The sequence below is a fragment of the Quercus lobata genome, chromosome 3, assembly GCF_001633185.2.
Source record: "Quercus lobata isolate SW786 chromosome 3, ValleyOak3.0 Primary Assembly, whole genome shotgun sequence".
Taxonomy (NCBI): domain Eukaryota; kingdom Viridiplantae; phylum Streptophyta; class Magnoliopsida; order Fagales; family Fagaceae; genus Quercus; species Quercus lobata.
In genome coordinates, this window is record NC_044906.1 from 13,373,236 (window position 1) to 13,399,044 (window position 25,809).

The 25,809-nt window shown below is 34.7% G+C and overlaps 1 protein-coding gene and 1 pseudogene across 1 annotated transcript; one reads left to right on the forward strand and one right to left on the reverse strand.

Annotated features, from left to right (window-relative positions):
- Positions 1-5,328: 5,328 nt before the first annotated feature.
- On the forward strand, positions 5,329-8,404 carry LOC115980358. The gene is made up of 8 exons (XM_031102621.1): positions 5,329-5,475; positions 5,536-5,676; positions 5,940-6,314; positions 6,467-6,602; positions 6,693-6,934; positions 7,055-7,303; positions 7,409-7,915; positions 8,030-8,404. Exons 1-8 carry the CDS (start codon positions 5,329-5,331, stop codon positions 8,402-8,404), a joined length of 2,172 nt encoding a protein of 723 aa, XP_030958481.1.
- Positions 8,405-13,876: 5,472 nt separating this feature from the next.
- On the reverse strand, positions 13,877-14,318 carry LOC115979608 (annotated as a pseudogene).
- Positions 14,319-25,809: the final 11,491 nt, after the last annotated feature.

A 25,809-nucleotide genomic window follows, 5' to 3' on the forward strand; every position in this document is an offset into this window, starting at 1 on the left:
TATATATATATATTACTGATGATATTAATTTGACCAAATTGTAAGAGTCATGATTATATGCTAGATGCTAATATCATGTTCTTTGATTTACTCAGAAAAAGAAAAAGAAAAGAGAATGTAATTAAGCTAGATGATGTTAACCTTCTTTTTAAATTTAAAATATATAAATAAAAACTAAACAAAAGAGATTGCAGAAGTCAATGATAGTTGGATAATTGTTAATGAATTGCAAACAAATGAGATCGATGAGAATCATGAGATAATATAAGTTTTTTCCTTTTTGAAAGGTAAATGTTAATCTTACTAGCTCTATTGTCACACAAACACACACACACATATTATATATATATATATATATATATATATATTTATATATGTGTGTGTGTTAAACCTTTACTGTAATTTGGAAAGAGCATATATGTGGAGTGCATTAGGATGAGTCTTGTTGAAGTGCTTATTTGCTTAAAGTACTATTAAAACAAAAAGAGATTTTTAATTGTAAGTGTGTAACTAATTGGTCAAAATAAATTTAAAAAGTAAAAAGATTTTTTTTTTTTTTTTAAATTTTATCAAACGCATGTGTGAAAGTTCCCACATGTTCCTTTTTTGAGAATACTAAATATTTTTAACACACACGGGGAGCACATATTCGGTAATGGGAAGAACCTATATTTTGTCTCCATATGCTCTCCAAAAATATCTCAACCTATATATTATTACTATTATTATTTCAATTCTCTGGCTTTAATTCAAAAGCAAGTAGTAATGGATCAATTCTTCTACGCCCTCAAACTCTTGCACACGATCCTAGACTTTTATTTTGGTGTTTTATAGAGTTAAAGAAAGTAGCTTTTAAGATGATGCCAATTCCCATGGAGACCAATTAATTTGTGTCTCGGTGTAGTGTAGGCCAAATATGAGATAAGGATGGAAAGTTCGCGGAGCGAGCCCAGGAAAGAAGAATGGAACCAATTTAATTTTGAGGTGCTATCTAGTTCATACAAATTTTCATGAGTTACGTAAGTGGTAAGGCATGGTTGTTGATAGATGAAAACATTGAAAAGCTAAAGATAATTTTGGGTTTATACTAATCTTGGTGCTCAATTGTCACACATAATTTTAAACCTTTACTGTAGTTTGGGAAGAGCATATATGTGGAGTGCGTTAGGATGAGTCTCGTTGAAGTGTAAGTGTGTAACTAATTGGTCAAAATAAATTTAAAAAGTAAAAAGATATTTTTTATTTTTTATTTTTATCAAACGCATGTTTGAAAGCGCCCTCATGTACTGTATTAAGATTGTAGCCTAATTAAAGTGATTGGGGTCAGGGAATAAAGTCAATAAAGTTCAATTAAAATCTTAATTCTTATGGATTAAAATGGAAGGCAATTATGGTTATGTGCAAGGTATAGGATAACTTTACAAGATAAATGTAGAATTTAGAAATTATTTTATTTTTTCATTTGTTTGGAAAGGCTAATCAATTATCAACCTACAAAAAATAAGAGCTTATCATAAAAAATATAAAAAAAAAAACAAAAAACAAAAAAAAAAAAAACAAAAACGATGGAGTTATCTCTTAAAAATAGAAAAAGTTTGGAACGAAATTTTAAGAAAATAAGAAGTAATAAATGAGACAAAGAACGCTGTGTGAAATGGTGGAAAAGGTGGTCACATGCAATCTCTCCCAACTAAATCTTGTACAAAATGGTAATCTTGCCAGTTGCGTGAAAACCCACCATTAGAATACACATCTCCTTGTCGAAAGGCCAGCTGAAAAGCTAGGTGAAGGACAACCACATCTTTTATCACAGACTAAATTCTCAAAATCACAAGTCAAAGACCAAATCAACCTAACAAGAAAACACTCATACATACATGCACATCACATGGTTCCTATAGTTATCTCATTATAATGATTTTTTGCAGTAACCTATATAACATGACTTGTAGAAACCTTGTTGTATATTTCACAAGACCTATGGGATAATGGGATAATCGGTTTTCATTATCTATCTTATGCTTGACCAAAAATTATATCACTAAGGTTTTTTTTTTTTTTTTTTTTTTTTTTTTTTTTTTAATGTGAAATAAACTAGTGTGTTTCAAAAAGCTTCATTTTCTTCAAGCATAATATCACTAACTTGACCTAAGAAACCTAACAAATGAACTATTCTTTAGCTCTATATATGTCCATGTTAGATTTGAAAAGTCCATGAAAGGTAATTAATTAATCACTAACAAATGAACTATTCTTTAGCTATATAAGTTTGGAGTTTCCAACTTGTGGGGGTTTTTTCCCCGCACACTCAGCTCATTATCCTCTTTGGGGAGCCAAGCCCGCAAAGATTTTTCCTCGTTTCGGAGTGTGGTCTTTGGGATTTTCACCTCTTTGAGACTTGACACCCTTAGTCCCACATCGGTTAGAGAAGTGCCCCACGCATGCCTTATAAGCCCTTGGAGCAAGGCATGGTGTACCACTCGTCACACATGTGTGACGAGTGGTACACCATGCCTTGCTCCAAGGGCTTATAAGGCATGCGTGGGGCGCTTCTCTAACCGATGTGGGACTAAGGGTGTCAAGCCTCAAAGAGTGGCTCCCCAAAGAGGACAATGAGCTGAGTGTGCGGGGAAAAAACCCCCACATTTAAAAGCGCTTTTAAATGTGGGGGTTTTTTCCCTGTACACTCAGCTCATTGTCCTATTTGGGGAGCCAAGCCCGCAAGAATTTGTCCTCGTCCCCGAGTGTGGTCTTTGAGATTTTCACCTCTTTGAGGCTTAACACCCTTAGTCCCACATCGGTTAGAGAAGCGCCCCACGCATGCCTTATAAGCCCTTGGAGCAAGGCATGGTGTCAAACCTCAAAGAGGTGAAAATCCCAAAGACCACACTCGGAGACGAGGACAAATCCTTGCGAGCTTGGCTCCCCAAAGAGGACAATGAGCTGAGTGTGCGGGGAAAAAACCCCCACACAACTTATTTCATTTACTTAAATTCTTAAAGGTCAAATGATAAAACTCTGAAGTTAGGGTACGTTTGGTACACTAAATGAGGATTATGATAGGAATTATAATCTTTATTACTAGGAATAAAATGTGTTGTAATGTAATAACTAAACATATTCATTAGTTTGGTTGAGTTATAACATTAGAATGAAACTTAACATTTATTTTAGGATACTCATATAATTATATCTCCATAAAAATTTTTATTTTTAAATTTAAGAGAGATATGTGTTATTTTTTATGATTTTTTATTTTTATAATTGTTAGATGTATATGGAAAGTTTGTTTATTTGGAAATATATTAAGTTTTGAAATTATTGCTCTTACTAAGAAATAGCTAATACTACCTTTTAAAGATGAATAGTTATTCCTCATTTTGAAGAATAGCTATTCATAAGGAATGATTATTCCTTGTAATAAAAACATAACCAAACTAAAGAATAACTAAACCATAGGAATAATTATTACATTACACTGCCTATTATAGTCTACCAAACATGTCCTTAATTTTGTATTGCACTGCAACCTAACTTGCCTCTCTTTTAGACAATTCAAGGAGAAGCACATGCAAAATTATCAGCTAACCCCTTGAGTTGATAGACCAACCAAGCTAGACTAATAAAATTTGACTCTACTCCACTGCACAAAAGCACCACAAAGCTTATAAGGTTAGGAAAAAGAAAAAGAAAAGAAAAGAAAAAGTTTGCATACATGCATAAATAACTTGCTACACTATATAATGATACAATATGTTTAAACATTACATATTATATACTATAGACTATAGACTATAGAGATAATATAATTGCTTTTCATATAATTGTTTTTGATTTTAAAGTTATATAACCGAAATTTTAGAAACATTAAGAGAATTAGATGAAGATCTAGAGTACATGCTGTATTAGAGGATGTCGTGAACCTTGAAAAAAGCACTTCGGTTGGCATGCTTTCTGCACAGGTAGGGGGGTTTGTAAGCTAGGATTTTCAAGCTAAATTGGATGAAATTAATGTTGCACTAGGGTGTTTTGAGACCTCATAGGTGACTGGATTGGATGAGTGGGATAACCGGGCTGGTCAGGGCGGGATTAGGAAGGAGCCTACTGAACTGGTGGGAACAAATGGTCATTCCAAATCAGGCAGAATGGATGGTTTGCCTTCAGATGGGTTGGGATCGACACCTTTGAAGCGACCAAGAGAGGATTCAAGTGAGGAACTGAGACTTGTGAATGTTGGAAGGAAGAAATAGGTGGTTGAGTTTAAGAATTTAACGGTGGAGGCTGAGGTTCAGCCCCGCTGACAGCCATGAAAACCTTAGCTTGGAACTGCAGGGGGCTTGGGAACCGGCATGCAGTTCAAGAGCTTGTCGACATTGTGCAAGCACAAGATCCCATGATTGTGTTTTTATTTGAAACATGGTCATCTAAGGAGCATATGAAATGGGTTTGAGATAGGATTCTTTTTTATGGATGTTTTACTATTCCTAGTAACGATAGGGGTGGTGGTTTAGCTCTTCTGTGGAAGAAGGAGGTGGATGTGTGGGTGGATAGTTTTTCGAACTACCATATTGATTCTATTGTGCATGGTGGTTCGGAGAATGCTTGGAGATTGACTGGTTTCTATGGGGAGCCTGATACAAATCATAGAAGTGAAGGTTGGAATATGCTAAGAATAATTAGCTCAAAGCCGAAGCTTCCTTGGTGCTGTTTGGGTGATTTTAATGAACTTTTGGAGGTGGGAGATAAGAGAGGTGGGGCTCTGCGGGCTCATTCTTTGATGCAAAACTTTAGAGAAGTATTGGACCATTGTGGGTTTGTTGACCTAGGCTTTTCGGGACCGGAGTTTACTTGGCATGGGAGGCGAAGGGGAGAATGGATTTGGGAAAGGTTGGATGGGGTGTTGCAAATTATGAATGGTTAACTCGTTTTCCCACAGGTAGGGTGAGACACCTAAATTGCTTTACCTCAGACCATAGGCCGATTCTTCTTTATTTGGATGATAATGGTGAGCAACAAAAATGGCGTAAGAAGCCTTTCCGGTTTGAATCTATGTGGATTTCGGATCCTGAATGTAAAGAGGTGATAACAAGAGCTTGGGATTGTGTCCCTAATGGTACACCTATGTTTGTGACTGCAACAAAATTAAAAAGGTGTAAGAAGTGGTTAAAATCTTGGAGTCGGGATCACTTTGGCAATGTTAAAAATCAGATAAAGCAAGTGAAGGAGAAATTGTGGTATGCTGAAGAGGTTTCGGCCAGATCTGGGGATCATGAGGAGGTGATTCGATTGAAACAGGAGTTGAATGTATTACATAACAAAGATTAGAAAATGTGGCAACAACGGTCTAGTGTTCAGTGGTTGAAGAATAGGGATCAGAATACTAAGTTTTTTCATGGGATTGCTACTCAAAGGAAGAGGAAGAATTTTATTAAGGGGTTGCGTGATGGGAATGGGGTTTGGCAAGAGGATGAAGAGGTATTTTTGGCTCTCCTTAATGATTTTTATACTAATCTCTTTACTTCCTCAAATCCACAGGATTTAGATCGTGTGTTGGATGGGGTGAATGATGTAGTAACTGATGATATAAGAGCAGAACTTGATAGACCTTTCACAAGTGAGGAGGTGGGAGAAGCAATTAAGGGGATGGCTCTCCACTTAAAGCCCCTAGTCCGAATGGTATGCTGCCTTTATTTTTTCAAACTTACTAGACTGATATTGGTATGGATGTTTCTCAGGCTGTTTTATCTTGTTTAAATTCAAGGTCTATCCTTAGGTCTATAAATCATACCTTTATTACTCTGATCCCTAAAATCCAAAACCCCGAAAGGGTTTCTGATTTTCGTCCTATAAGCCTTTGTAATGTGATTTATAAGATTATTAGTAAGGCGATAGCAAACCATCTCAAGCCTCTGTTTAATTCTATTATTTTTGAGACCCAGAGTGCTTTTATTGCTGATCGTTTGATTACTGATAATATTTTAATTGCTTTTGAGTCTTTGCATCATATGAAGAATAGTTGTTCAAGCAAGAAAGGTTTTATGGCTATGAAATTGGATATGAGCAAGGCTTATGATAGGGTGGAGTGGGTTTTTCTTGAAAAAATTCTCCTCAAGATGGGATTTGCAGATACATGGGTGGCTTTGATTATGGAGTGTATTACTACGGTGTCATATTCTATTCTTGTGAATGGTGAACCAAAGGATGTGATTGTTCCCTCTCGTGGTTTACGACAAGGGGATCCTCTCTCCCCTTATTTGTTCCTCTTTTGTGCTGAAGGGTTGAATGCTCTCTTACAGAATGCTGCAAATGAAGGAGTGATTAATGGTTTCTCTCTTTGTAGAAATGGGCCTAAACTAACATACCTGTTTTTTGCAGACGATTGTTTAATTTTTTTTGTAGATCTACTCTTGAGGAGTGTAATAAAATTCAAGAATTGCTTGCCATTTATGAGACTGTTTCTGGTCAGATGATCAATAAGGAGAAGACTACTCTCTTTTTCAGCAGGAATACAGATGAAGCTACTCAGGAAGCTCTAAAAGTGGGCCTTGGTGTTCCAGTCATCAAAAATTATGAGAAATATTTGGAGTTGCCCTCCTTTTTAGGTTGGGATAGGAATGCATGTTTTACTTAGATCAAAGAAAGGATTTGGGGCCGAATGCAGGGGTGGAAGGAAAAGTTGTTGTCTTAAGCAGGGAGGGAAGTTATGATTAAGGCAGTGGTCCAATCTATCCCGGTTTATTCCATGAGCGTCTTCAAGCTTCCGGTGGGTCTTTGCAAAGATATTGAAGCCATGATACAGAAATTTTGGTGGGGTAGTGGGGATGCAAGAAAAATTCATTGGGTTAAATGGAGCTCTTTATGTTCTTCTAAATCAATTGGTGGCATGGGGTTTAGGGACTTTCAGAAGTTCAATCAGGCATTATTGGCTAAACAGGTTTGGCCTTTTTTTCATCACCGAGATACACTTCTCTTTAAAGTCTTTAGTGCTAAGTATTTTCCAAATGGTAATATTCTTGATGCCCCAATTCACCCTAAGTGTTCTTATGCATGGCAGAGTATTTTGACTACACGTGGTGTCATTGAGAAAGGAGCGATATGGAGGGTAGGTAGTGGACAAATGATAGATGTTTGGCATCATAGGTGGCTGCCTGATCTCAACCATAGTAAAATTATTTCACCCTACACCAATAATGATGTTAGTTGGATGTGTGATCTCTTCCTACCTAGTACACGGACTTGGGACCCGGGGCGTCTGGCAAGCTGTTTTTTACCATGGGAAGCGGATATGGTGCGCAAAATCCAGGTTTGTGCGGATGGGGAGAAGGATATTTTGATCTGGCCTTTGATTGTTGATGGGGATTATAGTGTAAGGAGTGCATATAGAATGTTTGTTGATAATGAGAACTAGTCGCTGCCAAGTTCTTCTGCTCCTACTGGTGATGGTTCGGTGTGGAAGAAAATCTGGAAGGTCCATGTTCCTCATAAAATTAGACATTTCTTGTGGCGTGCTGCAAAGGATTCTTTGCCCACAAAACAGAACTTGGTGGCTTGGCATATCCCTGTTGGTAATGTTTGTGATGGCTGTGATGATTATTCAGAATCGGTGATGCATGCGTTATGGCTTTGTGATCAAGTTCGTTCGGTTTGGATGACGGATCCAGGTTTTTTGTTTTTGGTTCAGGCAAAGTGTAGGACGTTTTTGGAGCTGTTGGAGGTTTTGTTTAATCATGGTTCATGTTATCGTGTTGCACTTTTTGCTACTGTGGCGTGGTGTCTGTGGCAGTTCCGTAACAGGTTGAGAGAGCGCCAGTTAGTGTGGCCGTTGCATGAACTGGGTGAGCGAGCTCAGGGCTTAGTTGATGAGTTTTGGGAAGTTAATCCTCAAGTGCAAAGTGCGCCAGTGCGTCGGCCCCTGGTGCGTTGGTCTCCTCCCCCTCAGGATCATTACAAAGTGAACTTCGATGCAACTTTCTTTGCAAAAACCAGGTCAGCAGGTGTTGGTGTACTTGTTCGTGACTGTGATGGGTAGATTATTGGAGCTTTGCGGCAGAATATTAGCTCGATTCAGTCTGTTGAAATGGGTGAAGCTTTGGCAGCTCGTAGGGCAGTGAGGTTTGCTGCAGAGTTGTGTGTGTTTCAAGTGATTATTGAAGGTGATTGTAGTCGGGTTATTGTTGCTTTGAAAGGCTTTGATCACTGTCGTACTTTGTTTGGTCACATTATTGATGAATCTAAGCAAATTGGAGGAACGTTGAGGAGCTGTTTGTTTCAGCATGTTCGATGTGAGGGGAATAGGTTAGCTCATTGTTTAGCTAAAAAAGCAGTTTTATCTACAGATACTGATGTATGGGTAGAATCTCTGCCTGAGGATGTGGAAGATGTTTTCCATTCGGATTTGCCTTGAACTTGTGGTGTATTTTTTAGTTTTGGATTTTCTTAATAATATTTCGCTTACCTTTGTCTCAAAAAAAAAAAAAAAAAAAAAAAAAAATGAAGATCTAGAGGAATCTCAAAATGGCTATAAGAAAATTGAATTTTTACCTCTAGTTTTCTATTGCAAAAGGACTTAGTTTGGGCCTTAAGGCTAGCAATTAAACAAATTTAATGTTACAAATGATCAATCGTAATATGCATGATTACGTCATCTTGACATTTTATTGGAAGGCTGAAATGGGCAAGAGAACATCAATTAGTGATTAATAGGAAGATTTAAAAAAATATATATATAATAGGAAAATTGATGTAATATGTGTTGTGTAACCGTAAAATATTCCTTTATTTATAAATTAATGTTTAAGGAAATTTTATGAGCAAATTATGTCAATCTAGCATTTTATAGAAACTAATTCAAATGACAGCAATATTTTCCATTTGAGTGAAAGTATAATGGATTTGACTTCACAAATAATGAATAACTCTAGTAATAATACTTTCCATATATACATTGAAAATTAAATTCGTGTTATAATAAGAAACCAAATATTTATATAATCTTCATGTTCTTATTAGGTCAAGTCGCCACACAAGTTTTTCAACGTTTATTGGCTTTCACACATATGTGATATGTCCCAGGGAAGATGTAGTTTGATTTTTGCCACAGTTCTATTATTGGGTTTGTTCTTTCACTGTGAGAACGTTTGGGCAACCGATTATCTTGTAGGAGGTAATATAAATGGTTGGACCTTCAACATGGAAGATTGGCTCACTGGACGAAACTTCACAGCTGATGACACACTCGGTAAGTATGAACCATCATTTTCTTTTCTTTTTTAGTTGGTAATACCTGAAATAATTGCATAGTTGTATTAATCGTATTTTAGATTAGATAATAAGAATTATGTCCTACATATTGTGATTGAACTAAATGACTTAGTGTAATCCTTACTTATATTGTATTTGCTTTCACATAATTATTAGTCAATATATAGACTCAATACTGATTATTGTTGACACTCTATTACAAAGTTTTTAAGAAATTTAAAATATTGTTTCAATTAAAATTTCTATTGCCAAAAATGTCAAGAAATTTTACCGTAAAATTAATCATTTAGCATTAGTTTTGGTTTTAATAAAAACATGGAATTCTGTGATATTATTATTTATTTTTATTATTTACTTTTATCGTCAATTTTGATATTATTACTAAAATAGTTTGGGTTGATGCTATTCATTTTTAACTTATTATGACATCCCAATCTAGTAACACATAATATTAGAATAGTCCTATAATTTTTGTTCAAGTTGATTTTGTCTCTAATACACTATTAAAGCAATTTGAAGATTCTCCAATCTATGTTGTGAAAAAGTATATATAGAAGAATGTCATACAACTTTAATGCACCTTGAAAACCCAGTCATGGCTAATAAGCACAACAAAACCGAAGAAAAATGAGCACTTAATCTTGTGTGTTCTTAATTGAGACTTGCTACTCAGAAGCTCATGACCTTGCAAAAGCCTAGTAGGCCATTGACTTTTGGCTCACTAGATTGCCAATATTGCTCAAAGAAACCTGTAACCTATACATAATAGAACCATATTATGAGATGAAAATTTGCAAGCACTTTATAATCAAAACAAGAATAAAAGAAAATTGTCATCAAGAAAGACTCATAAACTTGGGCACACGAATATGGTTTTAAAAATGGGTTCGGTCAAAATTTTGGTTTGTGCCTCAGTTCCCAATTCAACCTGGTTTTTGACCGGTTGTGAGGTTCTCGATTGAACAGCCGGTCAGATTTGATTTTTAAAAATTATATAACTTTTTTGAAGTAAATAACTTTATTAATTAAAAAATGACCCAAATCATGTACAAAAAAAGAAATTATATATCAAGTTTCAGCGAATGTACATACTCCTTACAGATTGACTACCAAGACATTAAATTATGAAAGTTGTTTTTTGATGTTGGAAAACCAAAACCCTTCATATATACAAGTTATTGAAGTAATTCTTGAAGTGTTTTGTCTCTTTTTCCATGTTTTGATCTATCTATATTATTATTACTACAACTAAGCAAGACTAGGATAGTCATATTACTGCTAAAAGTTAAAGTTTGGTGTTTCCTCCTCATGTCATGGTCTTTGTTTATGTCTTTGCATATTTTATTTTTGAAGGCTGTTGATGGAAAAATTAAGACTTGTTTGTACAATATGTGTGTTTATATGGTTTTAGTTCAGAGAGTGTGTGTATATATATAACTTTTGGAAGTTTTGCTTTATTAATTTAAGAATTGTGAATTAATTACTTTGTAGGTTTTGGTAACTATGCATCTGCAGTGAGTTGTTGACAACATAAGCACCTACGTCTAGTATTAATAGTTTATAAAAATCACTCCTAGCAATGTAATAACGTTCTATGTTAGATAGCATGCACTTCTAAACCATGGAAAAACATAGAAGTTAAGGGTATGTTTGGTAACTATTTTTTCCCTTTATTTTCTGTTTCCAAAAACAATTTTCTATTTTTGAGACTAAAAAGTTTGTTTGGCAACCCAAAATGAACAGAAAACAAAAACTGTTCTTAAAACTCAATTTGTGAAGAAAACTGAAAACATGCAAAAGACTGTTTTTAGTTTCTAATTTTTAAAAGCCAATGAAAATACGTATTTAATTTAATGTACTTGTCTCATATTTAATGAGTTAGCATTAGAGTTTAAATCTTAATAACAACATATTTTTTATTTTTTATTTTCAAAAAATGATCTTTTTAATTTCAGCTAACCAAACATGTTTTTTATTTCAAAAATATAAGAATTTTTTTTTTATTTATATTCCCCAAAACAAGTTTTTGAAAATAAAAAACAAAAACTGTTACTAAACATAACCTAAATATTTGTTCCCATTTTATTTTATATTATTATAATCATTCTTTTTTTTAAAATGCTATTCTAAAAAATGTCTATAAAATGCTTATTATTAACCCACTTTCCTATTTCTAAATTTCATTAAAGCAATTGGCTTCTTATTCATTTTATGTGTGAAAAGTTAATTAATTAATTGTTAAGGTTGACAAAAGTATATTTATATTAATAAAAGGGGAGATTTTAAAAACCTCATAGACAATTAAATTAAAAACTAATAAGAAAATTAATCTAAATTTACCGTAAAATAAAAACCAAGATTTTTTTTACTTAAATTTTGGGATTGTTTCATTTTGACTATTTATGTCTTAAAATTTGCATTTTGGTCATTTATGCTTGATATTGTTTTTATATTGGTCTTGTCCATTTGTATTAGTACTTCAGTGACACTCGACGTTATATGAGTGATGTATTTTAATGGTTATTTCATATTTAGCACTTTGGTTGGTAAGGTTGATAATATATTAATATATAGGCTCATGTAAGTGTTAGTGATATAGTCCGAACCTAAGCACCTAATTATCTTTTCAAGGTTTCTTAATCTGCATCGGATTAGTGTGTTTCCACACCTAGTATTTGCGATGATCGATGTATCAATAGGAGGTATTTGTGACTTTCTTGGTGCACGTACGAGATGTCATGATAGGTATTTTGTGAGATGAAAAAGTGTTTTTCTTTGTGCGTTTCATTAGACAGCTATAATCTGGCAAGAAGGCTTGCCATGGTCAAGCAGCCAATGCTTACTGCGTACGTGGCAGCCATGGACAGCCTGGTTAATCATGTTCTTCCTACACTTACATGCGAATGGACAGTCAGCCACTGTACCAGAGAAATAAAGGGTTGTTATTGCAAGAGTATGCAATAATTTTCCACAAATAACATTTACATATACTGTAGTAAAGAGACCAGAGAAATAACACACACACACATATATATATATATATATATATATATTACTGTAACATTTTTTCCCCCTAGAACATAATACTAAATGTTCTCTTTTTATAAGTACAAATTTCATTAAGCACAAACAAAGACTAGAATAGATGTGTTTATAGGTTTTAAATCGAAAGCATTGGGCAGAGTTAGAGAAACTGCATTACAACAAGATGTTTTATGCACCAACTGGACTACACATCTCATGAAGTCATGTTCAGGGGTAGTGGCCAACGGCATCCTCGGTGGTGGGGTTCGGCGCAGAGTGTGAGACCGGACCTCTAGCGAGTGGAACAACATCTTGACCATGAACCCTTCGATCATCAGCAAATTAAAATCAATATTAGTATAAAGCAAATGCAAAACTATTCAGGTTATTCTGTGCACATCTTCATTTGAAAAAAATAAGAAAAGGAATACATACTTATAGTGGCCCCTTCGATCATCAGTGGTGGGGTTAGGGGCAGAGGGTGAGACCGGACCTCTAGCGAGTGGAACAACATCTTCACCATGAACCCTTCGATCATCAGCAAATTAAAATCAATATTATTATAAAGCAAATGCAAAACTATTCAGGTTATTCTGTGCACATCTTCATTTGAACCAAATATGAAAAGGAATACATACTTATAGGCATACAACCCCAGCCATACAATCTTTAACAACCATGAAGTTTATTCTTCTACCTTTTACAACTTCCCAAATGAGCCCACCGAACAACCTCAAAGTCATCTTCTCTTTGATTAAGCACCCATTAGCTCCCGCAGATTTGACATTTTCTTATGTCTATATATGCCTTCTTGCAATGTAATGCTACCAATGAATCATTTATAAATAAAAATTGGATGACACCAAATTGTGTTATGCGAAAAGGATGAACCTAAAATGATGAACATCTTTTTTCTTTCCTCAGTTTAGGGTTTTTTGGTTTTTGCACCATGAATTATAACTAAAACATCAGTATTCCAATCACCACATAACTAATAAGAGTTATCAGAATCCTTTGGATAAATAGAATTGTACCCAAAATCCAAATATTACCCCTTTTTTTTAATCTCAAAATTTTGATTCCTAGATTTATCCAAAAAAATAAGAGAAACCCAGTGAAACCCAACAAATCAATTGCAATTAAACCCAGTGAAACAATCAAATTGAAACCAAGTATTGAAAAAGAAAAACTCGATCACGTGTCATTGCTAGTGTCAAAATTTTTGGGAACCTACTTTAACAAACTGTAAACACTTCAATTTTCATTTTCGAAAACAAAGTAAGGGGAAAAAATATCTGTAACCAAAAAAGTATTGTTAGAAATATTCATTTAAATGCTACTCACTTTGATTAGGTTAGCAATATTCTTGAAGGGAATAGAATATCCAGAGTTTGCAACAAGCTATAAAACATAAAAAGTGAAGAAAAAAGAAAACATTTCTAGGAAACAAGCTAAGACCATATATTGCCTTAAAGGGATTTTGACGAATCAGCCAAACTGAACTAGTAACAAAGCAAAGGACTGCACTAATATTGTGTTAGAGCATATATTTTGATATAGGAAAAGAAAATGGGAAAGGGTATTGAAAGACTTACCTTTCAAACTCTATATTGATGTAGGAAGAACCAGTTGATGAATTTGCAATAGTCCCAAAAGCTGTGTTGGACAAAACGATGGTGGCGTTATAAGTTGAGTGGGCAAAAGGTGCTCGACCAATATAACCAACAATCTTGATCTGAATTGTCTGGTTTTGATTACAAGCATATGGTGTGGAAGTAGTAGTGATGCACCTAACCAAATACAGCCTCCCGGCCACAAGCTGCACCATTGTCCCATATTCCATCACCAGCTGCCGCGAACAAGTTGCTGGATGGGAACTGAGCTGCATCGCTTCCATAACACGCTGTGGGGGAATATGGTGGAGAATACAGGGCTGCAGTGCCAACATCACTATAAGAGGTATGGAAATGGAAGAACAGTGAAACCAAGAACATGAGAAATAACCATTGAAGTTGTGGCTGTGACCTATTCATTTTTATCTCAGCTTGTGAGTAGTGACTTAGCTAGGAGTACTTGTTGGAAATTAAGAAATGGCTTCTTTTCCTTGGCTATTTGGTGACTGGTATTTGATCAATAATGTTTTTCCTTTTCTAGAAATGAATGAGAGTTGAGAGAAGAAGATGGTAGAAGATATTAGAAGAAATGATTTATAATAGAGAAGGAGAGCTAGGTGCCGTGACAAAGGGCGAATTTATGATCCCATATCCCAATCATGGTATTCTCAGGAAAAAGTGTTATGTCGGCTTTGTCTAGTAGTTGAGCTTGACCCAAATCCCAGTGCCGCTTTCTTTTGAATATTACAACTAGTGTCTAGAGCTAGTACTAGCTAGCTGGGTATAAAGGAAATTAAAGAGAGTGGCGTTTCCTATTATAAGAGTTATTTACTCTTTTATAATTCACAATTCACCGTGTAAACGAGTTGTAGTACATATATAATTCTTTTTTTTCCTAAAGTATTTTTACCAAATTTTTAACTAGAGATTAATCCCTATTCACGATAGATAAGCCTATAACAAGGTAAATCACTGGTCTATGAAATTTTTTTTTAAATACTAATGTTCAGACTTGAATTAAAAAGTTTTTAATCAAATTCAAAATAGCCACTTTGAAATCGAGTAACCGACCATTTGGCCAACCAATGGGTTGACACCAGCATAACTCTTATAATAAGAAACGCCACTCTTTAATTTCCTTTATAGTTTATACCCAGCTAGCTAGTAATAGCTCTAGACACTAGTTGTAATATTCAAAAGTAAGCGGCACTGGGATTTGGGTCAAGCTCAACTACTAGACAAAGCCGACACAACTCTTTTTCCTGAGAATACCATGATTGGGATATGGGTTCATAAATTCGCCCTTTGTCACGGCACCTCCCTCTCCTTCTCAACTTTTGGACTTTTAGTGGTTTTTCTTTTTCCAACGGAAAACAATTTGTTGATGTTAATCTTGCATTCATAATCTTCACTACAACCCAATAATCTACCTTCCTCTTTTTTTATAATCAGGGATGAAGTGAAGACATAGGGTGATTATTTTAAAATTTCCTATAGATCAAGTTGATTTTAGGATTTTTAAAAAAAATGAATATCGGGTATTCATTGTGAAATGTCACCCTCTGTACCTTATTATGGTTTATTTCTTTTTTATTAATTTATTTATTTAATATTGAATTTCAGGTATGTTAATTTAATTGCTTTTAAAGAAGAAATTCCAAGCCTGTTGAATGAAAGTAAACGACTAATATTACGTGGATATATTATATCATTTGTGGTGTTTTCCAACTGTGTTGTAACTTGTAGCTGTTGTTGATATGTTCTGCCCCAATTCTAATTATATGAAATAAACTAGACAGTTTTTTTTATATAATTTTATAGAAAAAAAAGTATCTTTTTTAGAAACATTAATTGGCTTTTAAGTTGATAATTAGGCGCAAACCAATACAATACATGATGAAGCTACTAAATATAATGAGCATAAATAGGTTTGTGATAGTAACTAAGACCCATTCCGTTCTCTTTGGGTTGAAGTTTGATGAATCATGGGTCGTGGGTGATTTTTATAGGTTTGACAATTTTATGACTTTATGGAAGGCTAAGAACATCATATTTGGTTCCAAAAGTAAAACAAGAACATCATATTTGATAGGTATACATAAGTGTTGATTATGATGAAGATTATAGACACATATCTTGAAGCAAACCTATTAAGAAATACAATGTTGATTACCGCCAAGTTTGTCAGGTAAAAGAAAAAGGAACAGAAATTGATGTTTATGTTGATTTTATTCCCAGTAACATGAATGATTCCAAAACTGAAAGTTAAAAACTTGGAGTCATTTACGTTGCCATGGAAGAAAACGCATCATAATTATATCATTCCCAGTTGCACCACATGCACCAATTTCATCATTAGCATATGCTGAAGATCTTGTGATCGGTCCATTGATTTCTTAGAAAGGCCTTTACAGCACATACTCAATAATTGGCATTGATTGACAGGACAGAAGCTGCTTCTTGACCAATATGATCAACAATCGTGATCTGATTTTGATTACAAGCTGTTAAAGATATATTAGCCCATTAGCATAGACCCAAGTCTAATTCTACTTTGTGTGCAAGCCAAGTCTCCTACTTATACTAGAAATCTATTAGTCTAGGGTTTAGTCTACTATATATACACATGTTATAATTCATTGTAACACAGGATTTTTACTACATTCTAATATATTATTGATGTAGCCCTTTAGGGTTTCCACTGTGGATGTAGGTCGTTAGGCTGAACCACGTAACTCTCATGCGTTACTGTATTCTATAATTTATGTTTTTACTTCCGCATTTATACTACCATATTCAACATGGTGTATCAATGTTAATATTTAACAAAGTATCAAAGCCACCTTCCTGTGGCCATGGTTTTTTGTCCTTACAGTATATTTAAGAACAATCTTTGTCTTCTCCGGTGTTTTTTTTTTTTTTTTTCCCTGCGTTCATCTTCTTTGGCTTCCTACTGCTGCCGTCAAAACTCTCCGGTATAGTCAAGCCACCGTTAGAAGTTGCATCAACACTGCAAGACCATTGCCTTCTTCAAACTACCATCATAGAGCCAAACTTCATTCAAGGGATCTTCTCAACCTTATCAAATCTCAAGATTTCATCAAGCTTCCATCTTGAGTTTGAGAGGGGGTGTTAAAGATATATTAGCCCATTAGCATAGGCCCAAGCCTAATTCTACTTTGTGTGCAAGCCAAGTCTCCTACTTGTACTAGAAGTTTATTAGTCTAGGGTTTAGTCTATTATATATACACATGTTATAATTCATTGTAACACAAGATTTTTACTACACTCTAATATATTATTGATGTAACCCTTTAGGGTTTCCTTCGTGGATGCATGTAGGCCGTTAGGCTGAACCATGTAACTCTCATGTGTTACTGTATTCTATAATTTATGTTTTTGCTTCCGTATCTATACTAGCATATTTAACATGGTGTATTAATGCTAATATTTAACACAAGCATATGGTGTTGAAGTAATAGTGATGCACTTAACCAAATACAGCTTCCCACATGCTACCATTGGCCCATATTGCATCACTGGTCGCTGCGAAAAAGTTGCTTGATGGGAACTGAGATTCATCGCTTCCAAAAGATAAAAAAGAAAAGAAGCTCCAGTCCTAGATATCAATTAGCCAATAGTTGATTTTGAATTAAGAGGCCAAGCTTCGGAACTAAAACACAAAAGGAATATGATCAGCATAAGCCACACACAAACGAAATATCTCCTATTATTACTATTATTATTTCAATTCTTTGGCTTTAATTCAAAAGCAAGTAGTAATGTAAGGTGTTAGCTAGAGCATCTTCAATGGTCTATGTAAACCCAAAATTCTCTCTATAATAGAGAGTGAAATCCAAAAAAAAGCTCTCCAATGTACTCTCTATTCCTAGATTTTTTTTTTTTGGTTCATGAACAGTAGCTCATCAAGTCTGATGAGCTACTGTTCACTCTTCAAATACTTTTTTCCTATTATAATAATTAGGTATTGAATAAAAAAATGTTGGAAGATGTGTAGTTGTGGAAAAAAAAAAGAATAAATAATGAATGAAGAAATAATATTTAAATGAGATAGAGAATGTGATAGAGAATCTGTTGGAAGTGTATTTGAAAAAGTGAGTAGCTAAAAGGTAAAAGTCATTATTCATTCTCCAAATAGTACAAAAATTTGGAGATTCTGCTGAAGATGCTGGAGATGAATTAACTAAAAAAGCGTATGGTTTGTTGGGCTAATGGATCAATTCTTCTACGCCCTCAAACTCTTGCACATGATCCTAGACTTTAATTTTGTTTTACAGAAACTAGCTTTTAAGATGATGCCAATTTCCATGGGGACCAATAAATTTGTGTCTCGGTGGAGTAATGTAGGCCAAATATGGGATAAGGATGGAAAGTCCGCGGAGCCAGCCCAAGAAAGAAGACTGGAACCAATTTAATTTTGAGATGCTAGTTCATACAAATTTTCGTGAGTTACGTAAGTGGTAAGTCATGGTTGTTGATAGATGAAAACATTGAAAAGCTAAAGATAATTATGGGTTTATATTCCTTTACCATCATAGCTTATATATCCTTTCAGCTAATTGTAAAAAGGGTCATGTTATGATCTACAGTATTTGTCTACCTGTCAATGTTAAGTTTGAGTTCTAAAATATTGGCATTAATGGAAGAGGAAAAGAACTTATATCTCAATCATGTACAATTTCCTTCGTCCTTCTTATATGGTAATGAATAACCATACGTGGGAAAGTCATGATTGTGTGCTAGATGCTAATATCATGTGCCTTTGATTAAAAGAAAAAAAAAAAAAAGATTGTAAGCTAGCTAAATGATGTTAACCTTTTATTTTTCAAAAAGCAAAAGAGATTGCAGAATTCAATGATAGTTGGATGATTATTAGTTTGTTACCATTTGAATATAGGATAACATTGAAATTAATCAACATCATAATGGGGAAGGCAGATTCAATAACCAATGAAGTCAACAAATGAGATGAGAATCATTAGATAATATATATTTTTCCTTTTTGAAAAGTACATGTTAATCTTGGTGCTCAATTGTCACACATAATTTTAAACCTTTACTGTAGTTTGGGAAGAGCATATATGTGGAGTGCATTAGGATGAGTCTTGTTGAAGTGCTTATATGCTTAAAGTACCATTAAAACAAAAAGGGATTTTTAAAAAATTTTATTTTTAATTGTAAGTGTGTAACTAATTGGTCAAAATAAATTTAAAAAGTAAAAAGAAAAATGTTTTTTTTTTTTTTTAAATCAAACGCATAAACACAGCAAATGTGTGAAAGCCCCCACATACATGTACTGTATTAAGGTTGTAGCCTAATTAAAGTGATTAGTGTCAGGGAATAAAGTCAATAAAGTTTGGATATTCTCTATTCAAACCAAAAAAATGAATCAATGTATATAAGGTATAAACAAATTTCTGAAGACTTCATCATAAAAAGGAAAAAAAGAAAAAAGAATCAATGTATATGATTTTAATTGGACCTTAAAAAGATTAGGAAGTTATGGATTAAAATGGAAGGCAATTGCGGTTATGTGCAAGGTATAGGATAACTTTACAAGATAAATGTAGAATTTAGAAATTAATTTTTTTTCATTACTTTGGGGTTTGGAAAGGCTAATCAACCTACCAAAAATAAGAGTTTATCATAATAAAAAGTAAAAAACCATAGATTTATCTCTCTCTTTTTTTGATAAGATAGATTTATCTCTTAAAAATACAAAAAGTTTGGAACAAAATTTGAAAAAAGAAGAAGTAAAAAATAGAAAATCTTTTGTCAAAGTATTGATCAGCTGTCTGCCCGACAGCTCCCAAATTTTTTATTTTGCCGATTTTTGTTGTGGGATTTTTTCAAAACCATTAGTGAGATATGAAAATAAAGTTCTTAGTCAAGCTAAATCCTATGATCATTAGAGTGAAACTAGAGTTTGGAATGTTTGGAATGTTTAACTTCAGGAGGGAGATTGCAACAAAATATTTCACTTTGACTAATTGACTTGAAAAACTTTGTTAATTAGTCTATAGCTAGAAGAACAATGGATGTATATAACAAGATAATAAATATGGTTTTTATTTGATTTATAGATGATGGGAGAATCAGCAAATATTTGACTTTTGTAACTAAGAATATTGTCAATACTAAGGGGGTGTTTGGTAGAGTAGTTTGAGAAAAGTTGTTTGTAGTTTTTTGAAATACATGTGGGTGAAAAAGTGTGGAAATGTGTGTAATGTTATTTAAAATGTGAAAATGTGAGTTTGAAATTGATGACCAAATAGACCCTAAACTTCACAATAAAATGTAAGATGATTTTTTTTTTTTGATGGGATAAGATGATTTTTTAACAAGCTCTTTGATTTTGTATATTAAGAGGGAGATTGCAATAAAATCAGCCATAAAGAATTTTTGGGATTCAATTTAGCACTAAATTTTTATTTTAATAGGTGATTGGATTGAAATATAGATTTATTGTTCCATTTGAATATTAGTATATTTCTTGTTTTATTTATTTATTTATTTTTTTTTTTGGGATTCAAAAGCCGATCGACCTAACTTTTAGAGCAACCACATCAGTTCATGTATTTTACACATCTATTTTTACACTAAAAACCTACTTTTTCTATTTTACACATTCACTTTTACAAAACACCAACATCAGTTCATCTATTTTATCACATCCTTTATTTAAAAAATCAATTTTCTCAATTTTTTTATTATTTCCTCAACCAACACCTTTATTATACGCGCATTCTCATTTTTTTTCTAATACAGCTCTCTCTTTCTTTTCTGATAAATCTCTCTCTCTCTCTCTCTCTCTCTCTCTCTCTCTCTCTCTCTCTCTCTCTCTCTAAACCCATTTTTGGTTCTCATTTTTTCTGATGAAGCTCTCTCTCTCTCTCTCTCTCTCTCTGATACAGCTCTCTACACCCATAACCCATCTCTATACCCAAATCTGAATCAACTCTCCCTCTCAGTCTATACCGATCCACAGCTCCCTAGCTCCCTAGCTCCAATCATCTCTATACCGATCTCCCTTTTTGAATCAATTTTCTGAATCATCTCTATACCGATCTCCCTAGCTCCGATCCATAGCTCCGATCCACAGCTCTAATTAGGCAAGCACCGATCTCCCTAGCTCCGATCCACAAGCACCAATCAGATCCGACCAGATCAGATTTGACCGAGATCTCCCTAGCTCCGATCCACAAGCACCGATCAGGCAAGACCCATACCCACGAGCTCTGATCAAGCGAGACCCACGAGCTCCGATCGTTCCAGTCAAGTGTATCTCCGTGTATCTCTGTGTTTTCTCTTCTTCTTTTTTTTTCACTTTTGAGCAAGTGTATCTCTATGTTGATTTGTCTGTGGATGTGTTTAGGTCAATTTTCAGTTGATTTTGAGTTTTCTGTTGATTTTGGGTTAATTTTCAGTTGAGTTTGGTTAATACTCTGTGCTAGATTGCGGTGTTTGGTGGTGGCGCTGGGTTTGGTGGTTGGGTGATTATTCTAGCGCACTGGGTTGTTGTAATGGTTGGGGAAGAGAAGTCGTTTGACAGGAGAGAAAAAATAATATAACAAAATTGTTTACACGGTAAACAATAACCGTGTATATATGCACGGTTACTGTTCATTTTGCAAGACTTCGTGTATATTTAGACATTTTTACATGAACTGATGTGGAATGATTTTGGGGTAAAATATGTAAATTGGAGCACTTTTTGTAGTTTAAATGAGTATCCACAAGCTGGTGTAGATGCTCTTACCCTGAGAATACCATGCATTAGGACCTGGGTTCATAGATTCGCCCTTTGTCATGGAAAATGAACTCATATTCCTTTCAAATCCACCTGCCACTTGCCGGTTTTCACCACCAACCATATTGAAAAAAGATTATCAAATATATTCAGATAAAAAAAGTAAAAATAAATTATAAAATATACCGTTCTTGTCAATTGCCCTTTTACAGAGAGGGCGTCAAATTCAATGTGTGGGGTGTGTATATTAACAAATTAATATGACTTTTTTTCCCCTTTTTTTTGTAATGATTAAAATTGATTATAGTCTGTCGTATTGATAATAGAATAAAACAGTATCACTTTTTTTTTAAAAGATAATGCATTAAGAAATTATTTAGCCATAAGCCTATAAGAGTGCATATATATCAGAAGCATCATTCTCTCAAAGCTTAGCAAATTAGAAAGTTCAAAGGAGGAGGAATCATCATAGATAGAAAATTCACAGTATAGTAAAACAGTATTACTATTATAGGTACTTAAAGGAGCTCCTCCATTTTAACTAATGTGGAATTGTTAGACAAAGAAAAGAAGGAAAGGTAGTCATGAATTGACAAGATTGTATATAAACTTAACATGGATAACAATGACGGTTAGGACAGCATGATGAATTTCCTTGGCCCCTTCTTTTCTCGGATTAGGACAGCATGATGAATAGTAACATATATAATAAGTTGCGGAACATATTTGATGTTACCAATTTCGAGAACGATATGTGGTCACGCTGGCATGATGTGACCAGCAAGGCTCATGTATTTGAAAGTTTTTTCACCAATCTTTTTGACATGTCTAATCCCTCAATCCCAAATAACATGGGAAACTTGATAAGCCCAAGCTTGTCTAAAGAGGATATAGAGATGCTATCAAAAATTCCTACATCAGAGGAGATTAAAGGTGTTGTATTCAACATGGAATCAAATAAGGCTCCAGGTCCTGATGGAATATCAGCCCATTTCTTCAAGTTTTATTGGAATATAATAGGAGGTGAAGTCATTGAAGCTATTACCACCTTTTTTCAAAGGGGTATATGTTGAGAGAAACAAATCATTCCTTCATTGTCCTCATCCCTAAAGGGAATAATGTTGCAATGGTTTCCCAATTCAGGCCAATAAGTTTATGTAATGTTATATATAAGATCATTTCCAAGCTGTTAGCCAACAAATTAAAGCAATTTCTCTCTAAGCTAATTTCTCCATGGTAAACAGCTTTCATTCCAGGGAGGAAAATTCAAGAGAACACCTTTTTGGCTCAAGAAATTATCCATGACATGAAGAAGAAAAGAGGGAAAAAGGGTTAGATGGGTTTAAAAATAGATATAGAGTAAGCTTACGATCGATTGGAGTGGTGCTTCCTAGAGAAAGTCCTCCATGGTTTTGGTTTTCCAAATATTTGGATCTAGTGGGTGATGCAATGTGTAACTACAACCTCATTTTCAATCTTAATTAATGGCAGCCCTTATAGCTTCTTCAAGCCCAAGAGAGGGTTGAGACAAGGTGATCCTCTCTCTCCCTTTCTATTTATCCTTGCAGCTGAAGTTCTTGCTAGACTCATAGAATTAGCCCCTAACTTGATGCCAATCACCCACCTTCAATTTGGAGATGATTTGTTCATCTTTGCTCAAGCAAATGAGGAGAACATGGGGAGTATCAAAGCATGTTTAGACACTTTCTCTGATTGGTCTGGCCAAAAGGTGAATTTCTTGAAATCAGTGATAATTTTCAACAAAAATGTGAACCAAGGAGTAAGATCTCAATTGGCAAACTCTATTGGAATTCAAAGGTCCAATAGAAAAGAAGAATATTTGGGCATTCCTATGGCTTCAAGTAGAGACAAGAAAGCTACTACTAAGGAGATTATTTAAAAAGTGAGGCAAAGGATGCAGGTTTGGAAGATGAAAACTCTATCTCAAGCAAGTAGAACTACTCTAATTTCTTCTGTAGCTTCCTCTATTCCATCCTATCAAGCTTCATCTCTACTCCTACCAAAACAAGTTTGTAATAAATTGGACGCCATGAATAGAAATTTCTGGTGGGGTTCTAAAGAGGAAAACAAAAGGGGTTGCTACCTCAAGAGCTAGGATTTGATATGTACCCCAAAAAGTGTTGGTGGGCTAGGCATTAAGAAAACAGAAGACATGAACAAAGCCTTGGTGGCTAAAATGGCTTGGGAGATTGCAAGCAATGTTGATAAGATGTGGGTCAGAGTGTCAAAAAGAAATATGTGAGAAGCAAAAAGTTTATGAGAATGTCTGTGCCAAAAGCAGCATCATGGTCTTGTCAAAGTATATTTGGTGGTAGAGAAGTGATAAAAAAAGGATTATGCCACAGGATAGGCAATGGGTTGAACACTTGGATATGGGAAGACCCATGGATTCCAAATGAGCCTAATCTAATCCCTCAAGTTAGAAGTGGAGCTACCTGTGAAGCACATTTAGTGGCTGACTTGATTGATTAGGACTCAAGACAATGGGATAGAGGTTTACTTTCAGATCTTTTTGAGCCAACTACAGTCAATAAAATCCTTAGCATTCACCTCTCTCAACAATCTATCAATGATCAAGTTTTTTGGTGCTTGAATCCCTTAAGTGAATTTTCAGTGAAATCGGCTTACAATGCTATTAGAACTCCCACTTCAACCTCTCACCCCGTGATGCAAAGCAAGGATTGGAAGGAGTTATAGAAGATGAAAATACATGCTGGGCTCAAAAACCTGTCGTGGAAATTGGCTTGGGAAATCTCCCTACAACTTCTATTCTAAATAGAAGGTTTACCCTCCCATCAAATGAGTGCCACTTATGCAGCAAGGCTCTAGAAACTTTGGAGCATTTATTTTTGCAATGTGACTGGGCAGCTCAAGTTTGGCTCCTAGCCCCATGGCCTTTGAGGATGAACACTTTGGATTCTATATCCATAGTAGATTGGGCCTAGACAATGAAGCTACAAAAGAGTTCAAATTATTTGCTGCAATCATGTGTGACCAAGTCTAGATGAGTAGAAACAAAGCTCAAGTGGAAGGAATCAAAATAACTCCGGTTGAACTTGCAAGGCAAGTGAATAAATCCTTTGAGGAACACAAGCAAGCTTGGAAGATTCAAAGTAAAAATTCCTCCAAGGACAAAATATGGATCCTACCTCCACCAAGTTGGATAAAATTGAATTTTGATGCTACAATAAGAGAAGGAAAAACATTTGTGGCAGTAGTAGGAAGAGACCAGGAAGGTAAACTTGTAGCTACTTGGGCAGAGCAGCTGAGCCCAGGTAGCCCTTTATTTGGTGAGGCAAATGCAGCCTTGTTAGCCATTCAAAGAGCAGCAGATGTAGGTTTTAAGAATGTTGTGATTAAAGGAGATGCATGGAATGTTATTGAGCCCTTGAGAAATCAAGAGTCAACACCTCATTAGAGTATTAAGCCTGTGGTGGAGGACATTTTGTATTTTGTTAAAGATTTTGATAATGTAAATTTTTCTTTTGTTTTTAAAGAAGGTAATGAAGCAGCTCATCTTTTAGCTAGATGGGCTGCCCTTTTGAACTGGAATGGGCCAGTACCCATCTCTAATCTGTCGCCTTTGATTATTCAAGCTTTGGATCGAGATGGCCACAGGCCCAATTTGGATTGTATCTCTTTGTTTTGCAGTAAATAAAGTATTTATTCAGCGAAAAAAAAATTGAGAGAAAAAGAGGTTGCTTGCACTAGGTGCAATTCTTACTATTCATATCCACTCTATCACAACTGGCCATATTATTAAAACATTGTAAAATATCTTATCAAAAAAAAAATGTAAAATATAGGTTAAAGTACTAATTTGTTCCTCAAATTATTTTGTAAAATTTAATTTAGTATCCTAACTACTAATTATGTCTGTAAGGACGCGATTCGTGGCGGACCGTAACAGTGTCGGGTTCGCACGTGAAAAGGCCCCTAACAATATCATTTGTAGAGCGTGGGTTTGGAAGGCTAGGCCTTGATCGACAGGCGGTGGGTTTTTCGCGGTGTTCGTACAAGTTTAAGTTTTCCTTCACCCCTGGAGTCTTTCTCCTGGAGGTGGGCTGGGAGGCTCTGGTTTTTGGCCATTTTCCCCAACCCCCTCTTTTAGGTTACTTG